The sequence below is a fragment of the Labrus mixtus genome, chromosome 3 (genome assembly GCF_963584025.1).
Source record: "Labrus mixtus chromosome 3, fLabMix1.1, whole genome shotgun sequence".
In the NCBI taxonomy this organism is placed as follows: Eukaryota; Metazoa; Chordata; class Actinopteri; order Labriformes; family Labridae; genus Labrus; species Labrus mixtus.
Window position 1 is genome coordinate 9,199,406 of NC_083614.1, and position 23,720 is coordinate 9,223,125.

A 23,720-nucleotide genomic window follows, 5' to 3' on the forward strand; every position below is an offset into this window, starting at 1 on the left:
AATGTGGACAAGAAGTATAACTAATCCCCGCCTCCATTGACATTATAGTGTTCTGGCCGTGTCTGACTAAAATTACTCAAAATATGCCATAAAGTCTGTAAAGTTGCAATCATATTGTCTGTGTTGTTCTCCAATGTGGGGACGTGGACTCGGCCACATGTCCTTTTTATTTTTTTCGCCTGTCTTGTAAAATAAGCATGATCATGATCATATGAAGCCATGCATGTGTTGTATTATGAGATTATGTACAAGAGGTAACGGGCACAGGCCCGGTAAATCCTGGAGCAGTGTGAGTGCAGGACAGTGGGGGAATAGGGAGGGAGACCAATCATGCTTCAACACGGTACAGGGCAACTGACCCTAGATGTAAAAATGGTAGTGGTACTCACAGAGTTCATGTGGAGGGCCATCGGGCTGTTCGGCATTGGATACACAGCGGTGTGACAGCCATTCAGAGGAGTTTCCAGCGTGTAGTGGGTGGCATTTACTGTTGCTTTGCACGTAGGGTCTTGGAGCGTGAGGTTGGCGTGCGTAAACCCACTTGCCTGAGGAAACATAAAAAAACAGCATTATTGGACTATAGATCTAAAAACTTTCCTTTATTAACTCATATTCAGAATTTGAAAAAAAAAAAGTTTAAAAGAAGTGGTTGTGTTTGACTTTGAGTTCCCAGGAATAAACAAATCCCACAAGGTGGTCTAGCTCCAGCCACAGCTTCTCCTAATTACAGTCTGTGCCAGTTTCCACTGTGATGTGGGCTGACTGCGCTGTCCTTGTGTTGAGATGCCAAACACTGGGAACCAGTCCACTTGCCTCAATGTCAGCCTGTGTTTAACGGGGCTGTAAGTATTTAAATATAAAGAATTAGAATAAGAACAATACCTGTCATTGTTCTTAACAGTATTGCTTTCAATCATCTCACACTAGATCCAAAACGGATTATCTATTATCAGGTCTGCAGGTCAAACTGATCTCTACAGCTGTGACTGAATATTTGTATTGATTTACACTAAAACTCCCCTCTATAAGGTTTAAGAACAAAAGCTCCTCACTTGTTGTTTTGCATATCAACAACCTAGAAACAGCATTTTGTCACATCAGCATTTTGAAACTGTGCTGAAGAAGACATTTATTCAGACCCCTAATTGGTGGGGACTCTGGCTGATCTTCTCTTTGGGTGCCCTCCATGCTTTTTTTTTTGTTTTTCTTTTCTGTTTAATGTTCTTCTTGTCACAGTTTGTCACATCAAATCTCTGAAGCAAAAGCAAAGATGTATGAATACAGAAACTAAACACAAATCTGCTTGTCAAGACTGCATTTTTCAGATGTGAGATGTTAGAAGTTAGAAGTCTAGATCGGAAACAAAACATTTAATGGTAAAAAAATTGATGTTTATGATTAAACTACCTTTTTTCAATCATTATATATAAGGAAAAACAGCTGTTCTGCCTGCTAAATCAAAATTAGATAAGAAAGTTTCTCAACGGTTTGCTTTGTGCTGACTAATATACTGCCTTAAGAATTACTGTGGTCAATTAGATTGACTTAAATTTATATTACTGTCACCTTATGAGCTTCAAAAAAACTGCAAACGTGTTTTTAAAGCCTAAAACTGCTGCCATGGTGTGAGACAAGTGATCAACAGCTTAGTGCAGAAACAGCCTTTTTTTTACATTTCCAGGTCAAATATGTTTTTTTTTATTCAAACAACTTCTTACAAAACAATTTTAAATCAGTAAAGTGATATGAGGTACCTCTTCGTTCTCAGGTGTCACCCTAAATTGTTAAGAACCAAAGTATTCTCTCAGCTATCTGAGCTTCTCATTTTCATATCATCATAAACTGTTTGAGTAATGAATGATTTAAATGAATACTACAAACATTTGACACATCATGTTTGTCATGCCTTAAAATTTAGAAGGGTATAAGGTTCAGGCATTAGTAAAAAATAGAGGGGAAAGATATCTTTAATTAATCGAGAATAAAGTCATTAACATTAAACTGCTAAGAATATAGTCATATCTGTTTCTTGTTTAATATGTTTCATACTTGCAGCATTATAACAGAAAATCAGTTTTAACCCTTTATTTCTATAGTCAGGGTCCATATCGGTGATAAAAATACACTTTCCACTCACTTGCAAACTCTCTCTGTCGATGCTGACCACCATCTTTGTGTTCTCACACTGCACAGTGAGCCCAACACTCAGGACACCCTGGTGCTCCTCCGGATCTCCATGTTCCCACGGCCGCATGTCCAGGGAGGGGTGCAGCTGCAGGTAGGGCAGGCCGTCGGACACAGGTGGAGGGAAGTGAAAGGGCAAACTGGAGCGTGGAGAAGCAACTCCTCCTCCTCCTCCTCCTCCTCCTGGATGAGGACTAGATTCACGCAGGATGGAGAGCTCTGGAGGAAACATGCTCTCCAGAGGATCCACCACATCTGGAAGTCACACATGGTTAGAACCTCAAGAGGCTGATTTTACAGACAGGCAAATTACACAGAGCTACAACTAGAAAACCATTTCACAATTTCATGCTCTGTAAAGACTGAAATGTGCAATATTAGTCATAAAATAATCTGCAACAGCTGCTAAAGGATATGTGTTGCAGTTGGTATTTAGCTACAATACATTTCTTCTATTTGTGATTCAGGTGATCATAACCCAGTACAGATATTTAGAGGATGTGTCTTCAGTTTACCTGGCTCTCTAAGCCGGATGGTGAAGTGGTTAGCCACAAGAGTGCTGGTGTAAGACGTGGCTGGACCGTAGCCATGGTCCATTGCCCACTTGATCAAGGCTTGTGACCCCGATGGTAAGTGCTGCTTGGGGGATTTTGAGACCTGCATCAGTCTGTCTATATTTGAACCAAGACTCACTGTATCGGAGGCCTGTGGGAAACAAAGAAAGAAGTCTCATCATATGTTTTCCACTACAAATTAAGAACATACTTTTTAGGTAAAGCTCCTTTAAGATCTTTAGCACAAGAGGACATGATTTACTGTTCAACCTTTACCACAGATATTCAGCTTCAAGTGCAGTCCTGTGTCAAGTGTGTGAATCATGCGCATGAGTGTGAGCTAATGGGTGTGCCACAGCTAAACCGATGCTGAGAAACCAATATGTCAAATTTCTCCTAAAATTCATGTTCTGCCCTGCAGCGTACTCCCTGTGAGGGAGTAACGATACTTTCTCACAGCCGTTTCCCACACATTCAAGTCTCTTGAGCAACACTTGAGTACAACCTGCTTTCTGACAGAAGTGAGGCCTCGCTTTTTACGAGACTATCACACATTCATAGTTGACACTTTCCCAAACACTGGTTGCACAACTGCTGCATCCTGTGTACAACTTGTCGAATCATAGTCAAAAACTTTTTGGGAAGTGTGTTTTAGACAAACCATCCTCGTGGGGTGTTACATGGACTATCACATGGGGCAGCACTTGCACATAGTGTGAACACAAACTCAATAGTGTGTTTTTGATGAAACACCAGTGTGATCAAACAAATGTAATCACCCATTTATCATGAATGAGTGCATGTATCAAACCTTAAAGGCACATTTAACTCAATATGATAAAGATAATGCAGAATGCAGTTAGCATAGTTGAAGGTGCTAACCTTTTAGTTTGTATCTCAATTGTTGCACAAAAGCTCCAGTCTGCCTTTGTTCATGTGCCTCCACAAGATGAAACCTGCAATGGTCACAACTCAAGATGTGTTTCAGTCTTGGTCAACCACTGAAGCTAGTGATAGAGAACTGATGCAGTTAATTCTGAAAGATTCAAAATCAAAACGAACAGCAGGTGTAATTTGCACCATGGTCGAGCTAATTATGTTAGCATGGATTAGCCTTTTGCTGAAGACACAGCACAAAGTACAGCTTAAGTGGATTGGAGTGGTGTCATTCTTACAGATGTCCTAAACCGATCTGAAACAAACATACTGAAGCAGATTAAGGTGTCTGATCAGTTTTGGCAAACTAGATCTATAAAGAGCCAGATGCAATTCGTTTTAGGTCAGCTTTCATACAGGAGTTTTTATTCATGAAGCTTTATGTGGCGACACCACATGCAGCTTTGTCAATTCTCCAAAACGTTTTAATTTCTTCACTCTGCAGAGCTCCAGTATTTTGGACTTGCCTGATTCAAAACACTACCCTTCATTAATAAGAAAATACAATCAGGACTCAGCATCAACGGATGCTGCCTAATAAATACCTCAGACCTGTAACACAAACCATGATAGGAACATCCTTTTTGTTTTTTTTGGCAAGGTTTGTTTAGAAACCAGTGGAGTAGTGTTAGTGCAGGGTGAAAGTTAAGAGATCCCAAATATCTAACAGTTCATCCAAAGGGTGACACTTAATTTTGTGAACCAAACTTCGATCCATCCAACAGTCGTAAAGATAGATAGAGATATTAAAACAGACCAAGGAGCAGAACAAACATAGCCATCTGTAGAGCCATGTTAAAATAATCTATGGTAAAAATATACTAATACCCATGACCTTAAAAACTGTATTGTTGTACAAGTGTTCAGTGGTTTAAAGAAAACAAATCCGTTAGGCACCTCCAGAGGAGCCATTACCATCTCTGCCACCTTTTTTTTTGCTGTACTGTACATAACGCAGGCATTAGGTGACCTGGCATAACACTCAAACGACCTGACTGACGTACAGTGCAGCAGTGAGCGGGCAGCTGTGAAAACACAACGTGCCTGGCTGAAGTGCAGTGTCATGGCTGCAGCAGCTCTGTAGGAGTATCAGCATTACACTCAGAGGAAACACAGAACCCCCTGCAGACCTCTGGTGAAATGAATACAGGGTTAACAGCAGAGAGCGGCATACAAGACAACAGCAAAATATAAAAGTCAATACCAAAGTACCCAGACTCAGCACATTTTAAGTGTTTTCTTAAACTTGGAGAGTTTAATGCTCTAAAAGAAGGGTCTTAAATTCAATCCCTGGAGCAATTACATAAGTTGGACAACTTCCAATTCCCTGTCAACATGATCTGTAGTTCAGCTCTTCTTCTTCCAAGTGTACGTACACGGTGTCATATTCTTAACGTTCCTGAGGGTCCTTGGAGATTTGAGTTATACAAATGAACATTTAAAATCAAAACTGTATCCATGCTTAGTCATGATATGTCTTAAACCATATTTCTAAATGAAAGGGCGCTCTGATATATTGCAGTAATTAGCCAGTGTTTGTCTTAAGAGTGTGGGGCGAGGAGGTCTGAACAGCTCACAGCTTTGAAAAAGTGCCCTGAAGCAAGTGCTTCTCATAATTCACATTATGACTGATGGGAAGAAGCAGTGAAGGGTCCTTGTGCTGCAGCTTCACTTCTGAAATATTTGATGCCCCGATAAATCCTGTCCCCAGCTCTCTCTGAATGTGATGACAGACCCCGGAGCTGCTGCGATGACACTTCACACTTCCTCCTCTAACCTGTTATCCCCTTACTCTCCCTTCAACAGGGGGACCAGGCACCGTTTCAACACACAGCCTAGAGTGACACTTTTTCTGGTCAGTCGTGAAGAGTGAAGACATTTCTGTCCGTGAAATGCAATGTGTGATAAGACTGTATAAAATCCCCATGGTGAGGACTGTAAGAGGGGAAATGTTCCTGGTTGAAAAGCTTTTATCTGTTGTCACAGTGATATCTTACCACTACATCCAGCTTGCCGATCACGCTGTGGGCCTTGATGACCCAGTTGACGGACTTTGCGCACTTCAGCAGCAAGACGACGTCACGATGGAGCGGGGCATCGTCCTCAAGAGGCCGTAACTCCACTATGACATCCACCTGGAAAGCACTGCAGAGGAGAGAGAGAGAGAGAGAGAGAGAGAAAAAAAAAAAACTTCTTGAGGGTATGGCCGACGAAGCATTATCGTGCCTTCTGTGTCTGGCCAACTAATTAAAGAGCTGGATGTGTTCCCAGAGAAAAAGCAGACATATGCACTACAGACCAGATAGCACTTGAGTGAGATACAGCACAGTTACTAACACATTTGTGGTCTTCAGGGTGCACAGAATAATCACTCCGCAGAGGGAGTGAGGAAATTATCTGGCAACCTGGACTCTGAAATCAAGTTTTGAAATATCTCTTTTAAAAAAAACATCCCAAAGTGAAGAGTTACAGCCCCCCCTCGCTGCCTTCATGTTAGTTTCTGTCCAATATGAACCCCACAGAGATTAGTGAGAGCATCCTGACCTCAAAAATAAACTATGACAACATGTTTTCCTGACTTTGGCTGCATACCTGCTGGAGTTTGGGGCTTGGAGCTCGACGATGTGGACTTCTCGGTCTTTGTTGGGTCCAGACAGGACGCAGCCCTTTGATGTCTGCGGCTCCACGTAGCCGCCCAGGTAGTTCAGAGACAGGAACTTGGTATCAATCTTGCAGGTGTCAGAAAACACTGGATCTGAAAGTAGAGAGATGTTTATGTTACTCTTCAGGGGTTCTGAGAGCCTGTTTTGATCCCCAGAGAAGAAATACAGCTTTTTGTAACCCCTCCACCGCAGCGAGGTCAGAGCACAAGGTCAGCTGCAGAACAGCACCCTCTGCTTCTGGGAGGAGTTCAATGTCCTGCTCAGGGAAACTCAGTAGTGTGGATGTTTGCTTTGACCCTGCCGCTCCATCTGAAGAACAGTTTACCTGCAGCTGGTATTCCCATTGCCTCAGCAGCACTAGCTAGACCTGCATCATACGAGGTATGGCATGCTCTGGTTGCACAAACTGCCCTCTTTTCAACAGGGACATTTCTGTTTTGGGCTAACATGGGAAAATTAAGAAAGGGTTTTTACCAGCATGCTCCAGCACTAACAGGATGATGAAATTCATAAACAAACTCTGGGGTTATTTCCTTAACTTTCACAAATGTTCATAAATGTCATAACTGCCAAGAAAGTAACTTAAGAACTTAAAATGTCAGGTCCCCTCAAAGCACTCAGGGGAAACAGAAGACAGCTGTTTCCTTATTTGGCAAACAGAGCCTTGGAAAAGTTGTAAACTGAAGGTTGGCACTTTCCTCTCTGGACCCCCTGTGGCACTGGTACGTCCTTGGTTAGGGGGCAAGGTTAGAATCTGTCAATCTTCATAAAGAACTATTGATGATGTGAAAGACTGGAAATCTACAGCTCTTTGCTTGAAGTAAACATCATGGCACCTTGGGCTTTTGCCAACCCATAGCCCTCCCTCTAATGACTCGAGCAAAAAAAAAAAAAAAAAAAAAAAATCCTGAAGGCTAAGAAACCACTCTGTTCTCCACTGCAACTAAAACAGAGACAGAACTTATCACCAGCAGTGGAGCCATCATTTCTCCAGATGTGAGCTTTGTTTTATCTCCAAGGAGTGAAAGATGCTCATTAAAAACAAGAAGTCCTGTCAGAGAGCTGATACATGGTGTACTGAGATGTGCCGTCAGTTTACTGGACAGAGGGGCCAGGAGTTTGAAGAATGGAGAGTTGATGGCTCAAGCACATGTGAAGATCAATCATGGCCTCTCCTGAGAATCCACCAGTGATCAATCACTTCAAAAACATCCCCTCACTATTTTACCTATTGGAAAAATGTGAAAAACTATTTATTTCCACTACTTACCTCTGATTATTTCCTATCATCATCTGAAGGGTGACACCACTGACACTAAAGTATATCCATGCTTTACACAACACATACTATGGCCTGTAAGATTTATTTAACCATATATCAGTTATAAATTAATGGTAGATTTTATGATCAATAAAGAATTAAAAGTGGGTTTCTGGATTTTAATCCAATTAATTCTTTTCTCAAATTCAGAATCTAATAGCTGTCTGCAATGCTTATGTTTGATGCACTGTCCTTGCTTTGTAAATGGGAAGAAAACTCTTCTTCTCTGTATGTTGGCCTTTTCAGGTTCACCTGTAGCAACTGTTATGTATACGGCTAGTTATTATCTATTTAGTGTTTCAACTATGTAAGAAACAAAGATTGCAAGGAGCATCTAAAAGATATATAGCGTACTGAATATAAAGGTTTAAATTTGCTGCAATTAAGCTAAAATATACAAATACATGGCTCTGCAGTTTCATTATTTTTAGTGGGGTTCAGATTATTTATGAGACTGTAAGCAGCCACAATCCAGAGTTACAACGGGTAGCCTGCAAGAAAGGATGAGCGCCAGCTGAGAGAAGCAAATTCTTTTCTCATAGTAGTGCATATAAACCTCAAGCTAGGGCTCCAACACAAAAGCTTAGTTAAGTTTAGGGAGCTAAAGGGGAACAGGGAGGCGTGCCTTGAGGCCAAGAGCTATGTTGGGAATCTGGGGAATCTTGCACACACCTTCTCCAACTTTGATGTAGATGTCTTGAGTCATCCTGAGCTCAGAGAAGGAGGTTACCGCTCTGTACTTCTTCTGGGCCCAGTTAAGGAGGTGCTCATTGCCATGGGGAAGGGTCTCCTTCTGGATCTGGCAAAGGCGGGAGAAGTTTCCCGGCTGAAAGTGGACCTCGGAGCCCTCGGATACCTTGAGGAGAGGAAAATGGAGGCGTGTTAGAGGAAAAAAAGAGCTGCTCTGATAATCTGGTATCTCAGTTCTGGTAAATGTGATCGCATTACCAGGACACATAGGAGTGATATCTGCTTGTTTTCTTCAGCCCACTGAGCTTAAGAAAAATGTAGCATCCTCTTTTCACGTTTTCAACAGTACATATGCACAAAGAAGTCAGCTCAAGAAGCTCTTCCCTCTTTAAGATAGAGCATGTGAGATTGTCAAATGAAGCAGCTGCAGGCAGATTTAACAACAGCTCAGCCGTTCTATAATAAACCTGCTTTCTAAACATTTTCCATCCAAACCGTTCTATTAAGCCTTTAAACTTATATACAGAGCTCATTTTTTCGCGTTCTTCTTCACAGTATTGTGTCTGGTTTCCAGTGTTCAGACGGAGAAAATAAAGTGTTGCAGAGTGTCATCGCAAACGAGTAAGTCTGCCTAAAAAAGACACAAGGTGTGACAGAAAAGACACAAAAACAAGTAAAACAGGCGCACACACAAAACTCCAGTCCAGGTTCTTCATTTCAATACTTTACTGACAGCTTTTCTTGTCATAACAGATACAAAAAATATACATAAGTACTAATACACTAAACATAAAGCACGGTCAAGGACCAGTGTGCTACAGCTTCCAGTAAACAATCAAGCCAGCACTGGCAGCATGCTGTGCCCTTCAACCAATCAGGAGCCAGGGTTGACTGCCGTCTTAACCAACTTCAATTAAGCATGCTGCACTGGCCTGAGCAGATTAAACACTGAATGGTAAATGGACTAGAGCTTGTATAATTATTTTTTAGTCTTCTGACTACTCAGAGTGTTTTTACACTGCAGGTCACACTTACACATTCACACACTGATGGTAGAGGCTGCGATGTAAAGTGTCCATCAGTAATTAACTAATCCCATTCATACACATTCATACGTCGCTGACGAAGCAGCGTGGGTAACTTTGGGTCAAGTGTCTTGCCCAAGGACACATCGGACATGTGGCTGCAGGAGCTGGAGATCAAACCCCAAACCTCCCGGGTATGAGACAACTGAATCTACTCACTGAGCCACAGCTGCCTGAAGAACACAGAAGAGAACTACTTCACTCTGATGTATAAATGGCTCTAACACTAGATATATGGCTTCATTTCAAGATGATAACAAGAGCAGTGCATGTTAAACATAAATTCCATTAAGAAAAGTATTTGAAATGTGTCATGAGCTTTACTTGATAAACATATGGCCTTATGTCAAAAGGAGGTTAAATTTACCTACAAACTGGAAGAATAAGCATTCAATCTGTTCTGTGTATCAGATAAATCGACTTGTTTTTAAATCTTTAAGCCTCATCAATAAGATATATGTGTGGTCCTGTATACTGAAAATGTCTTTCTTGTTTTAAAGCCTTTGCAAGTGACAGTTTCTGTTCTACTGACAGACCATTTTGTTATTTGAAGTTATGTTATCAACTTTTCTCTTGGTTTGTTTTTTAAGAGCTTTCTTTGGGATAGTAAAGAAGTGAGTAAATAACTGAAGTTCTGTGACGGATATTGCTTTGGCAGAAAAAAGGCAAAAGAAGGCTTAATAATATGGAGGACTAAAAGTGCTGATTTGCGTTTGACAGGGAAACTGGCCTTGCCCTATTGAGGAGGGACCACCCCTTTGGCACTTAATGGAGCTCAGCCCATATGCCTCATTTCAGGGAGATAAACATTCACATGTGCTGAAAAGCCTGCCATACAACCAAATGAGTCCAAGCACACGGTCTAGACAGCCTACCTCATTTTATGTCCATGCTTGTTTTTCTTTCTCCCTAGGTATCCTACCCGTATGCATGAGCTGTCACTGTACTGGCAGGCCGGATTAAAACATTAAATCCATTTGAATCCACGAGGAATAAGAAAGCACACTCTTTGCGATGATGCCATGAATTTGTCCCCAAATCGCAATCATGATTCACCGATAGCAGACTAATTTCCCTTAAGGTTGTTCGGATTTTAGCAGACAGAACTATTCAAATCTCCTCGTGCGCAACATCTGTCTGACCTCTGGATGCTCCTGTTGATGTTCCTGGCATTGTCACCAGAGGCAGTAAATACTGCGGCCTAGGAGACAGACTCTGTCGAAGAATTCAGATTTTATTTTTAGTGTGTTTACTACGGCAAAAAGAAAGCAAGATGGCGAAGAGGTGGTGCCCTGAGTCAGTAAGGAGGGGCTTGGGTTGCTTCGCTTACTTTGCCAAGCTCAGCAGAGTTTATCAGTTTAATTGCGGGAATACGGCTGTAATTAGTCGCGAGGAATTAGAGGGGGAAGCCTGAAAGCCAAATTAGCTCCAGGCTTTGCAGAGCACTGAAAACCTCAAGAATGTGAAACAGGGAAGTGCAGCCCCACTTTAACAAACTCTCTCTCTCTCTCTCTCTCTCTCTCTCTTGCTTTAACCCTCGCTCTCAGTCTCCCCTGCTGCATGCCCAGTTGACGGACCAAAAAGACTGGGGCTCTATTTTCCTGCAGGCTCACAGCCAGCACTAGGGGAAAATGCAGTTTTTATGCAATTTTCCCCTAGCGAAGACTATTTTTTTGAGTCCGAGCCTGTCTGGTAATTTCCTGGAACCAAACAAATGTGTTTGCACAAGGTAGCAGGAAAGGTACAGCCCGTCCTGCACCGAGCACCTGTTTTGCAAATGCAGAAGAGGAATACTCTGATGTCCTGAGTTGAGGCTAAAGCAAATTAGTAAAATCACATTACTTTCATGTATGTTTGTACACTTTATCAATCAACTTTAGATTCATATTTGCATCCTAATATGAGTCTTAATGTGACCGGGGAACATTCTTATCATATATTCTTTTTTATCTCATGTTACTTTGAATTATGGTAATAAAGTTTGCGCAAACACTGGATCAAGAAGCAGGATTTTCGGCAGTCATCATCGCCAGTGGCATTCAACCGGCATTCGAGGTGAGAAGCACCCGCTTCCAATAACTGCCAGGAATCATTCAAATTGCCATGCACTTACAGGACCGATACGCTGGTTTTTCATGCAGTGACAGGATTCTTTTTTTTTTGGTCACAATGGCCTGTCTCAGTCCTTGAACTTCTTTAAAGGAGGATGTAAGGAGCTAATATTGGTCTTTACTAACGTGTGTTGCCTGCACTGGTTTATTCCATACTTCTTATTATAATAATGTATTCAGCCTCTCTTATATATTGTGACCAGCTGCGTCTGCTTTTTGCCAACGCCTGTGGTCACCAAAACTGCAAAGATTTGCTGGTCACACCCATTTGTGTTGTGAGCTTGGAAATATTTCTTGCTTTTTCAATGTGCGCTAATTTTAAATTTTCATTGAGTTTGATTCCATGATTCTGACGAAGCAAGCCTTTCTTGACCTATTTGATCTTTTTGTTTGCTAAATATGTTTTTGTACACTGCATTTTGGTTCCTCTATCTTTTGAATCTCAAACCTTGACAATGCCAGCCAATCCGTCTTTAATTATTAAATAATAAGAGCCAATGGATCCTTATGTTGGATTCATGTTGACTTTGTGACCAACCTGTTCTTGTAGAAAAACTTTCTTTTCCATTCAGAGTACTTCTGAGCTGTAAGCAACAGCCCACAGCCAACTCAAACATAAACCTCACTGTAAGAAAATAAAGCTCATCTCTTTCTAAGCATGCTATTGCTATTACTGCCAAAAACAGTCTTGAAGTCAGATTTTGAGCAGTGATGGCCACGTAATGTGTTGTGAAGTTAAAAAAAGTCGAACTGGATGTTACCTTGACTTTAAGGAATTCCTTGGACTTGGCAGAGGGCGGACACAAAGAATGCAGAGGAAAGGTTAGCGACATACCATGGGGACTGCAGCACATGCTTTCATGATTGTAATGGTAGAAACTCATGTACTTGTGTTTTTAACAGTATGTGCAGGTGTTTTTTGTTACTTCACCCAACTCAGATTGTAACTGCTTTCTTCACTGATATAAAACAACTGTCAGTTCAGCATTTTATCTCTTTAGCAAACTAGTCCAAAGCACCGCCTCTTAAAAAGTAACCAAATACTTCTTCTCTTCAAGCACATCTGCCAGTACAGAGTAACCTGCTCAAAACATCCAGCAGTATATTTCCTGCTCTTTCTGCCCATAAGCATCAACATATTACAGCCATATGTGCAGTTTAAAGGAGAGAGCATGCCAAATGTTTGACATCAATTATCATAGAGCTGTAATCCTCCACTGAGCAACACCCTAAGCCTGGGAATCGCAAAAGGCTGTTTGGAAATTAAGAGGTGTTGCAAACAGAGAAGGGTGATGGGAAGTGTAGAAAGGGTTGAGTGAAAGTATGAGCATGCACTACGTCCCTGGTGATATTAATGTGATAAATGCTTTCCTGGCTGATTTGATCTTATCTCCCTTGATGAGCTATGTGGAGCCAATCACGCTGCTCTCTGCAACCATGCATGTGTTCTTGTGAACTGGCAGGCTCTGTTGTGGAGAAAACAATACCATATGTCTCAGCGCCACTCTGGAGCGTTCCTCTGCCTGTCTCCAAACAAAAAAAACGATAGTGGCAACCCATGTTTTCCATTAGCAATTACTCTGAGGAGAGGGCTCGTGTGAGAGCAAAACTCGTACGAAGAGCCTTTGACTAATGAAAGAAATACAGGAGAGAAACGGCGAAGCTTGGCAAACAAACAATAGGCAACGCAAGCCAACAGCAAACTTAACAGAGTTGTTCCATCAAGAGTCATAAAAGATTTGATCCAAGTCAAGCCTTTCAAGCAGAGATGCAACTCAGCCCTCTTTCCCTAACCCCGAAAAGAAATATATACATAAGGCCACAAAGTCAACACGGCACACTCTGCACATGTGTCTCACTCCGAATCCAAGTGTCCCTTGGTGAAATAAAATTTGGCCCGATTTCAGAGTTCATTTTTCATGTCATTTTAGACCCATGATGGCCCCTGCCTGCTGCTGATTGACAAGGAGTACCGTGAAGACCATGTTTTACAACAAAAGTCTAGATTCTGGCGTTTTATAAGTCTGAGGCCTCCAGTGGCCAACAGCTACAGTGTGCTCAACATCTCTGAAGCTTTTCCAGGCAGACAATCTGTATCCAACGAGCCCAGAGCACTGGAACCAGGAAACAAGGACTGGCAGGCCTGATTCAAAGTCCAATTAGCCCAAGGAAACAGCCTCTCCAATGGAAAGTCAATGTGAGGGAGGTCTGGCTGTGGGTTTCAGTTCTTAAGTGTTAAGCCCAAAACCAGTTCCTCTTGACTCTGTAAGTCAAAGCTCTCACCACAGCAACGTCTCCGTCAGAGAGGGACCCGACAGACGGTGCTGGAAATGACAGGGTCATTATTGACAGTGAGACTTTAGAATTTGAGGTCATCGGAGTGAAGTACTTTGATGGCACAATGCAAGTTTTTAAAATAGTTGATTATTTGCTAATCCCCCCTATCCCAAACCATTGTCTAATCAGAATCAGAATCGTTTTTTTATTGCCAAGTACATTTACACATACTGTACAAGGAATATGACTTATTTGTATTTGGTTGCAAAAAAATTATGCAGAAAAATAATATTATAGTTTAGCAACACTGCAAAGAAAAGATGAAAAAGGATTTCATTGCTCACTGAATTTGTTTGCATGTCCAGCTAAGTAGAGTGCATTACTAAGAGTACTAAATGAGAATTACTTTGAAGGCCAAGAATAACATCTTTCACTTACTACATGTGTTTTGAGTGTTGTGGGTTCATTGGAAAAAAAAAACACTATTACAAGAACATCAAGAACATCTACTGCATAGTATTTATCCACCTGGAATGTTTTTACAAATTGTGTTAACGTCAGCATTTCTGCCCTTAGTAGATTTAAGTAAGCTTACTCTGCAGAAACCACAGTAAACACAAAATGGCTTTACATTTGCCAAAGCCATCAGCTTCCGTAAAGCATTTTCTGTTTATGAACTTACCTAAAAAAAGGAAATTGCATGATTGTCTTGTTGTATTTATTTAGTTAAAGCTACGTACATTTAATAATGCCTGTTTTGCATGCACCACAGGCACCAGGTGGTCCAAATAATCATGACACCATTATTGGGAAAAATGATATGTCACCTTTGTCCTTATGACACAAGAACTAACAATCTATATACTGCCGCACAGAAAATAAACATACATGCTGTTTCTACATTGATCTCTGATTAGTAAGGATGCTGACTTTTGGTCTGGAACTCATTTTTATTACAGCTTTGGTCTATTGGGCAGCTTCATAGTCAAAGTTATATCATGCATATTTAGGACCACTTTTGAATGTTTCTCCTTTCAGAAAAAGACAGTTTGATATCCTGAAAAGATACCTGCCATATGAGGTTCTGGCTAGAAATGGGGAGACTGTTTTTCTCTACTTGTGTGTTAAATCAAGGTTCCATAACAGTAGCTAAGGAGGAAAGGGCTTTGAAAATAGTCAGTTGCAACTCATTTTTGAGGTGATCAGTTCATGTTAACAGTGAACAGAAGGCGGGTGATTGTTCATTCTGCACAATGTGGTATTTGAGTTGTGTGGCATGTTGCACAATGTGGTATTTGAGTTGTGTGGCATGTTGCACAATGTGGTATTTGAGTTGTGTGGCATGTTAAGGAGGTTTCATTCGGAGGATCCGGGAAGAGTAGCAGTCTCTGGGACTCTTCTGGGTTACGGCCTTGTGCAGTCAGGCTGGCAGATAAGATGCCAACAGCTTGCACTTCCAAGAGGGCTCAGTGCTGTCACTCAAACACAAAATGCTTCACACCTCATTCAGGAGGGGGCCAGCAGTCAGTTAAAGCCATTAGCTTAATCCTTGTCTGACTGCAGGGGCCTCCTCCATCACTGTTAAGATTCCCTTTATCTCTCCTCACCCCATTTGAAAACTGTAATTATGTGCCAGAAAAGCATCATACTGAAGTGCTAACAGAGACAGTTTGTCTGATGTGAAGGGTTTTTAAATCCACCATGGGTATCTACTGCAAATGAATCTGATTATTTCACACACTCATCCAAAACAGAGCTGTATCTTGTTGTTTAAAAAAATATATTCAGAGAGGCCTCTTTTTTAGTTTGCGATAAAGAAGACATGAAACTCCTGTCTCTACAAACATCACACAGAAACAGCGCCGCATGGACTTCAGGCTGTCATGATGGCTGTCAGCTGTGCTCTGTCTGTCCTCACTGACAAGGGCAGATATTTAATGTGATGCTGACCTGCTGTTCTACACTGAAACACCAATCTCACTGGCTACCCATTGACACCGCTTAGGAAAGCACAAGCATCTCAGAGGCACATCAATCTGTATGAAATGCATCTGTTTCTTCCAAAACTGCTGCAGGAAAACAGAATGAATGGGAGTATTTGGCCTCATGTCTTCTTGATTTGTATTCAAATGAATGCTGTGTTCCTACTCTTGCACAGTAAAAAACAAATAAGAACATATGTGTTGCCTTCCAGCTCACCTGACATGTTTAAAATCTTTGTAGAGATTTCTTAGAGCAACTGATTTTTAAAAATATTGTCTATGATCTCTCTTTAATGACATCACAATGTCTTTGCTTTAATTCTGCATCCATTTCAGTGTACAGTTCCCCTCTCAATGCCGAGGTGATAATCAACTTTAATGTCTTCTTGATGAAACTTTACAAGTTTCATATCATTAAAAAAGTCACATTAACACTTCATAAATGTGGAAGGGGTTGCTAACACACTATAAACACAAGGGGAATATGAGGCTGCCTGTGAGTGTGTACGTACAGATGTGCGTAATGCAAGGATTTTGCAATCAATCTTTGTTCTTCTCCGTGTCACATTGGCTTTCACGGGTGGAATATTTTTTCATGAAAAGTAAGCAACAAAAACACTTGACCACATCTGGAAACAATCTGTGTACCTGATACTGCATTCTTGCAGAATGCTGTGGTGTTAACATACAATTGAAAATGATTACTTCAGGGAAGCCAAAAAAACAGGAAAGCTTTCTCAGCATTTAAAGGCGTAGAAAAAAATTCCATTGCAATATCGTATAGTAAGCCACGGCTGAGGCCTCTGGACTCTGCTTTTCTCATGTGAGACATGGGCTTTAAACAAGGGCACTGTAAAAGTCCATTTTTACATTTTATTTATTAAGTTTCCCAGCGAGGCCCCATGGTACCTTCACTAAATATGGCTGGCTCTCTAGGGGACCTGGCTCCTACTACACTGACATATCCCTCACCAAATCCTTGTCTATTCTTCCCCGACATGTACCCTGGTCTTAATGCAAACCCCTGCCATGTGATTTGGATTTTGTTATCCAACCTTAAAGGGAGCAGCATCATTTTTAAAAGAAGAAGGAAAACAAGCTTATGACGCAAACTTGAGTACACCGTGTGCTGACCTTGGAGTCAGTCGGCTGAGTTTACGACTTTTCTCTACTTGTGCTGCTGTGAGAGTAAAATGAAGCATGTCACAGAACATGAGTAACATCACTTTGTCAGCTTACATTTAATAAGCTTCCACATAAACTGTTAAGCCTTTTAAAAGATATAAAAATTATCCTTATTGCATGCAGCCATACATGTAATCATTTATCACACTTTTATATGTTTGGCAAAATAACAAACGTTTTGAGAAGTTGGAGATATCTGACTTTCTGTTGGACTGCATGTGATTAAAGTCACAGATGACCTCCATTATCCTTACAGGATACACCAACTGGTGTAAATAATGTTTAACTCAAGATCATCTTTAGAACTGAAGGCCAATAACTACCACTTGTGACCAAACTGGCTTCTTAAAAAACTACCTCTCAGTTGAGTCCCTCCGTAATGTTTCAAATCTGCTGTTGCATCTCAGACTGAGTCTCATCTATTTCAAACAAAGTAGAAACATTATTTAGTATTCAAGCAAAAATGAAAAGGTGAGAGTTCAACTCCTTCCTCTGGAGAGCTTAAGTGGTTTACTGTTTGCTCCCAAACATTCCCCCCCTTGTTGGGATTTTTGTGGATACGCCCTGTCTGATTTGAACAGCTGCCAAGCTATCAACAAGACTTTTTTTTAAATGAGGAAGGGAGGGAGGGAGGGAGTGAGGGAGGGAGGAAGCAAGTATATGGGCCTGTGGTTATAGTTTGGGAATAATGCTGACAGAGCACATTGCATCTTTATACATGAATTTATCTTAGAGCATGATGTGAGGGGGGAGACTGGTTTGAGTATGCATCAACTCTCCCTCTTACGATCATACAGAAGACAATGCAGAATCTAATGAGGCTCTGGTAAAAACAGCACACATGTATCTGTATACAGAAATTAAAGCCTCCTGCATGAGAGGAGCGTGCAAAGGCCTCCTCTGCAAACTTCTATCATTTAATATATTTTACTCAGATAAGACGGCTACTGAAATAGGAATACAGCATAGCCTGCAAGGAAATGAATACACAGTTTTAGGAAGTAGGATTTAAAGGCTTTCAGTGACGCTGGACTCACATGAAAGGTATGTTTAAGGCCTGGGGCCAGGTTCTCCGTCTTGATCTTCCAGATCAGCGACTGGGGGGAGTTGAGCACGAAGGCGAGTGGCTTCTGGTGGCGCAGCAGAGACTGGAGGGGCTTCAGATGCAGCTCAACCTGGTGAGGCAAAAAAAGGGAATGGAGTTACAAAATGCACACTGGTTAAAAAACAAGAATACGGAGGAAAAGATAAGGGCAGAAACCAGGAGAAATAAAGCCACATGGTGTAAATGTCAAAGCTTTTATTTTCTAATGTTCACTGAAATACAGTTACAGATTCAGGTAAAGTTACTATCCTGGCCCGTTTAATTGCAGAGCTATAATGTTTTAGATTGTTCTTCTTTATCAGGCTTTGTGGTTGTTTGTGTGCTCACTTTCCTGATAATTTCACCGAGACGGCATGCTGTGTTCTCCCTAAAAGGCACGAGCTTCACTCCGATATGTAGCCTCAGAAGGATCTGAACTTTCACACAGTGGAGTCTTTGTTAACTGAGTGCACAAATAGTAATTGGAGGGTCTCTGTTACCATCTCTACAGCATGCATCCATGCCTTTGGTTCTCAGACTGCCATTATATTAGATTTTCACAGTCTGGTAGTGAGCTGGGGAAAACAAACATGATGTTTTGGGACCTGAGCTGTTGTTTTTGTTTTCTTGTTTCCACTGGTAGATCTGTTTGGACCAAATCTGGTCAGGTTTTCAACGGTCTGACTCTAAGCATGCAATGAACTCACACGTCAGGTGTGTAATGATCAGGTTTTCTATCATCCTTTTTACATTAAGAATCGTTTTAAACATTTCAATAACCAAAGCCTTCCCAAGAGTAGTTCAAATATCCAAATATTCCTTTTAGATTTGATATGAAGTGATACTCCGGACACTCTTCTTTAAACTTCCTCCCCTTGTATTCCCAGACTAATCATATTAGCCCCGTCCCATGTGTCAGCACTAAAAGTCTGTAAATCATTAATTCAACTCACAAGGATTCACATTATGTGATAAAAGGACCCCAGCAGTAACTTAATCAGTCACGGCTTGCAACAATATTGGCCCTTTGCCCTTTCTCAACAAACACAGCCTTTGTGCCTCCATCGAAGCTAAAAATGGAACAAACGATTTGTGATTATGATGACAGAGATTGTAAATATGAGTTGACAGTTTCATATTAGGAGTGTTTGGATGAGTTAGAGAACAATTAGAAACTGCAGAGAACAATTGCTGCAGTAATTTGTTTTGATGTGGTTATGATGTGTTCTTTATCAAGATGAGGATCCGCATCGTTAATGAATACCACTTTATGTTGTACAATGAGTTCCTACTGCCCTCATCTGCTCTTTGTTCCTGTAATAATCAAGACTCAACAAGAAACTGTACTTCATGAACAAAGTTGTCCATTTATGTAATAGTCTGTTTTGGGGTTTGGACTAGGGCTGCACGATTCATAGCAAATTCATTGTTATCGTGATGTGTGTATGAGCATTAAATGCACCACAAAAGTCTGAATTTGTCCCAATAAATGAGAGTATTTAGTTCAAAGAAGAAAGCAATACTTTCTCACTCAGCATGGGTTCATTTAATCTTTTGTGTGGAGGTCTAGAATGAGCATGCTTTCACACTGCTAGCTAGCAGCTGCCCATAAATTAAATGGTGCTAGATTTTTGATTTATTTTGGATTCAGGAGAGACATGTTGCAAACACAAGTATTGTGTTAAACATGAAGAACAGCAGATAGAGAGAGTTACAGCAGATAGAGAGAGTTACATGCACTTCTAAATTTCGGTTTATTTATCGCACGTGGTATCATTATCGCATTTTGAACACATTACATATTTTTCTCATGCAGGCCTAGTGTGAACCAGATTTAATTCTTAACAGAACTCAGAACAGTAGTAAACGGCGGTAACCTTAGAACTGCTCTATCACTGGTTATTTACAACATATTCATATAGTGATCCCAAAGATCAATGTTTTGCTCTCTTTGGCAGCACCTACAGGGATATGTTTTTATTGCAGGCATGTTTTTGGACCCTACTCTCACAGAACATCAAACAGACTCCGGCTTACATTTGAGAAAATGTGTCTAAGTAACTCAAAAATCAGCTGAGCCAGGGGGTGTCACAACTTTCATCTGGATTTTACATTATACTGGTTCTTTTGACACAATACAATGTTTGCTGATATCAAAATGTCCGTCATGTTACAGTTCTGTTTTGATTCCATTCAGGGTCCAACAGTCAGTAAGAGATGATACCCTAGGTAAATCATTTGTGGTAAATCAGCAAAAAAAAGTATAACTTGAAAAAAATGTTTTACCTAGAAAGAGTAGAAAGAGTTGTGAATCAGGGAGAGAGAGTGGGGAATGACATGCATGCAGGAAAGAAGCCACAGGTTGGACTTGAACCGCCCACTTCGAGGACTACAGCCTCATGCAGCAAAACATGCAGTGTGCAAACTAACCACTAGGCTACCAGCATCCCGAAGAATTTTAAAACTGAACTCTCCCTGACATTTAAAATCATGTTTTAAATAAGAAATATTTTCTTATCTTCCCATTAGAGTGCCACATTTCTCATGTTTGACGGCAGATTTATTTTGAAAATACCTCCACCTATCTTTTATGGGAAATACTTTATTTTACATAAAACCAGAGAAGTTAACATAAAAATAAACCTACTTCTTTTAGATCTATATATCCTATTGTCAGGCAAGGTTTAAAAAAACTCTAAAGACATTTGCTGGAGAATGAAATAGTTACATTCTACAACTCCTCAACAGGAGCAGGCATGCTATTTCTGTATGTGGTCAATCACTTAAAATAAGAAGTTGATGGCTCTATCTTATATAAATCATCACACATTTTAATATACGATATATAAGGGAAGATGCCAAAATGTTCAATGTTTACCTTTCACATACTTGGAAAACTCAAAAAAAGTTAGTTCATGTTTTTAAAGCACTGATGTGAACTCCATCTGCTAATGAACATGAGCATGGAATCCATACCCCTCTCTCTCACACCCACTGGCTTAGATGAAATGTATTACAGTCAGTACAGAGTGATGATTATCTGCTGCGTTCAAAGCCTCGTCACTGTGATGCTGGTACGAAGCCATTTAACAAGGGACACGGACGGCAAAGACACGGGGAACACGAGCTTCAAAGCCTCATTATCAGTCCTGCTCAGATGCTCAGGCTGGAGGAGAGCAAAACAATTCAGTGTCAGCAGACGTGATCTATGAATGTGCTGCAAGACTCATTAGAAAGTCTCTGAGAGAAGAAAATGGAAGAATTACTGAACAGTTATTTATGCTGCACACTGGATAATAATCCAAACAAATAGATGAGAGACTCACTGCTCTCTCTCTTTTATGTGCATATTTGTTCCACTTAGTCCAGACTGTGGAAAAAGCATGTGCATCGCTCCTCTGAGAATAACAAAAACCAAGATATGATCATACCTGGCCTGGCTTTGAGGCCCTGGCTTTGAGAGATGGAAGAGGCAGGGAGACAGATGAAGAATGAGAGTGAGCGAGTGAGTGAGTGAGTGAGTGAGAGAGTGAAAGAGAGAGTTGTAAAAGACGAGGAAATTAAACCCAGACAGAGACATTTCCAGAAGACGTGAGTCACCTGAAAACCAAAAATATAAACAGAGCGCTGAGGAGCGAAAGTGCCAAAGGGAGCTGATGTTGAAGAAGGGAAAACTTTTGTAATTATCGGCTGTTATCCAAGGTCAGGCAAGTAAACAGTAAGCCGAGCTGTATCAGTAGTAACCGCAGAGCTGGGTTGCACAAGTTGAGTGATGATTAAGATTTAACAGCAGCTGGTGAGCATCCCTGCCCACAGAGTTACCGTAAGAACGTTTAGTCCACATAGCAACGGACCAGCCAGGGTGTGGAAAGAAGAAGTGCAGAAACAGAAGGCTGCAAGGTGCCTCTAAGGAGGATATGGTGGCCCTAAATTGTCCCTGGGGTTTTTACCTTCACTGGAAAGAGCAGAGGTCTGCAGGGATCAGGAGGCCACACCTGATTGATTATCAGGAGGCTGGCACAGGGATTTGTGAGTCCAGGGTCCAGAGCCAAAAGATGGAGAGCTATCATGTTACTGAAACTACACTCCACACAGGGGACGACAGCTGTAGCAGGATAAGCCAAGCCCATCAGGGAGCATACCATTAGTGGTGGCAGCGTGTGTAAACAATGGAAACGTTGAAGAAAAAATACCAAAACAGCTTCAACTTACAGCTTTAAATCAGCTTCAACGACAACAAACACAGCGCCAACAGGAAGCCAAACAATGAATCACACACAATCCTGTATTTCATAACAAAGCTCCACGGTTAGATTTATAACCTACTGATGACTGTGACACCGTAATTATGAGGGCTGATTTGTTTGCCCTGTCTTGAGCATGTGGTTGCAATTTCATGACCTTTCGAGCAAACTAAATCAAGGCTCAAGTGCGCTCCATAAACACAGAGCATCAACATTGTTACGCGATACTTTCATAACACTGACACCCTGCAGTCAGAGCCTAGTATCAGTGCGTGCAGTTTCCGTTATTGACAGAGCTAATTAGGTGCCTGGTGATCCCTGATGATTCAGAGAAAACCCAAAACATCCTTTAATTAGGAAAAAAAATCAGACTAATCTAGGAACACACTCGCCCTCCCAGGAAATAATAATCAACGACGGAATTATTGACATGAACAAACCGACTGAACAATGACTGAATAACAATGAGTGACTTTAAATCACAATCAGAATGGGTTAAAACAAGTATTATCTGATCTGGGTATTTATATGTTTTCTGTCATGTATTCATATGAAAGTTGATTTAAATTACATATAATGCAGAAAACTATTATCCAGCAAAGCTCGCTCCTATTCTATAGTTTACTCTCAGCACTGCTGTCTGCAGCACATGTAGCATAGCAATATGCCTTCACAATATGGGGAAAATATGACATCTGCAATAACATTGTTGGATGCAATAAAATTAAGTGTTATCAATAAAAAAAAAAAAAATTAAATATTTTATATCACAGTGTTTAGTTATATCTGCTGTGATTCATTTCCCCCTCAATGCTTCTGCAACATGTTCTCCTTATTCCAAAAATAAATTATAACCGCAGTTCTTTTTTTACCCCTAATTGAGTTAATTGACTGATTAATCTGATTCCATCTAAATGCATCACAATGTTGTGAAGGTAAAGTATTAGTGTTTCAGTCAGACCTTCAACTGTAAACATAATGAGTGAGAAAGCATGGATTCTTTAAAAAAAAAAGAAAAATTCTTGGTAACAGCAATAGATTGAGATTTTTGTATAATGCTTTAATGTAATTGTGATTAATCGCATGGCCCTAGAGGAAAATGTGCAATCATTATAAATATCCTTTGACAAAGAAATACATTTAGGAATAAAGCCGTCTGATCTCCTTTGTAGAGATATATCGGTATGAGTTATTGTGCACGTCGTATAGAGAGGGTATATTTTTATGGCAACAAATATAATTCACTGTATTGGCGTCCATAGCAGTGTAGGTGAGTTTTTCCCATTTATTTTGGTCTTATAAATCTCACATCTGTCAGGCAGTAGTAATACAGACTGGTATCAAAGCTTATAGCAAACATTGGACCCTTGAAGATTGCAGAAGTTGAAAACAAAGAGGGCAGGC

General features: G+C 40.8%; 1 protein-coding gene across 1 annotated transcript in view; it reads right to left on the minus strand.

Annotated features, from left to right (window-relative positions):
• The window catches only part of tgfbr3 (transforming growth factor, beta receptor III), a 79,474-nt gene that overhangs the window by 20,304 nt on the left and 35,450 nt on the right, over positions 1–23,720 (minus strand). The window contains exons 4-10 of the mRNA XM_061030608.1: positions 18,026–18,163; positions 8,331–8,514; positions 6,267–6,429; positions 5,672–5,819; positions 2,700–2,889; positions 2,138–2,439; positions 390–545 (exon numbers count right to left, since the gene is read on the minus strand). Of these exons, the coding sequence (XP_060886591.1) occupies positions 390–545; positions 2,138–2,439; positions 2,700–2,889; positions 5,672–5,819; positions 6,267–6,429; positions 8,331–8,514; positions 18,026–18,163 (1,281 nt within the window). The remainder of the gene's footprint in view (positions 1–389; positions 546–2,137; positions 2,440–2,699; positions 2,890–5,671; positions 5,820–6,266; positions 6,430–8,330; positions 8,515–18,025; positions 18,164–23,720) is intronic.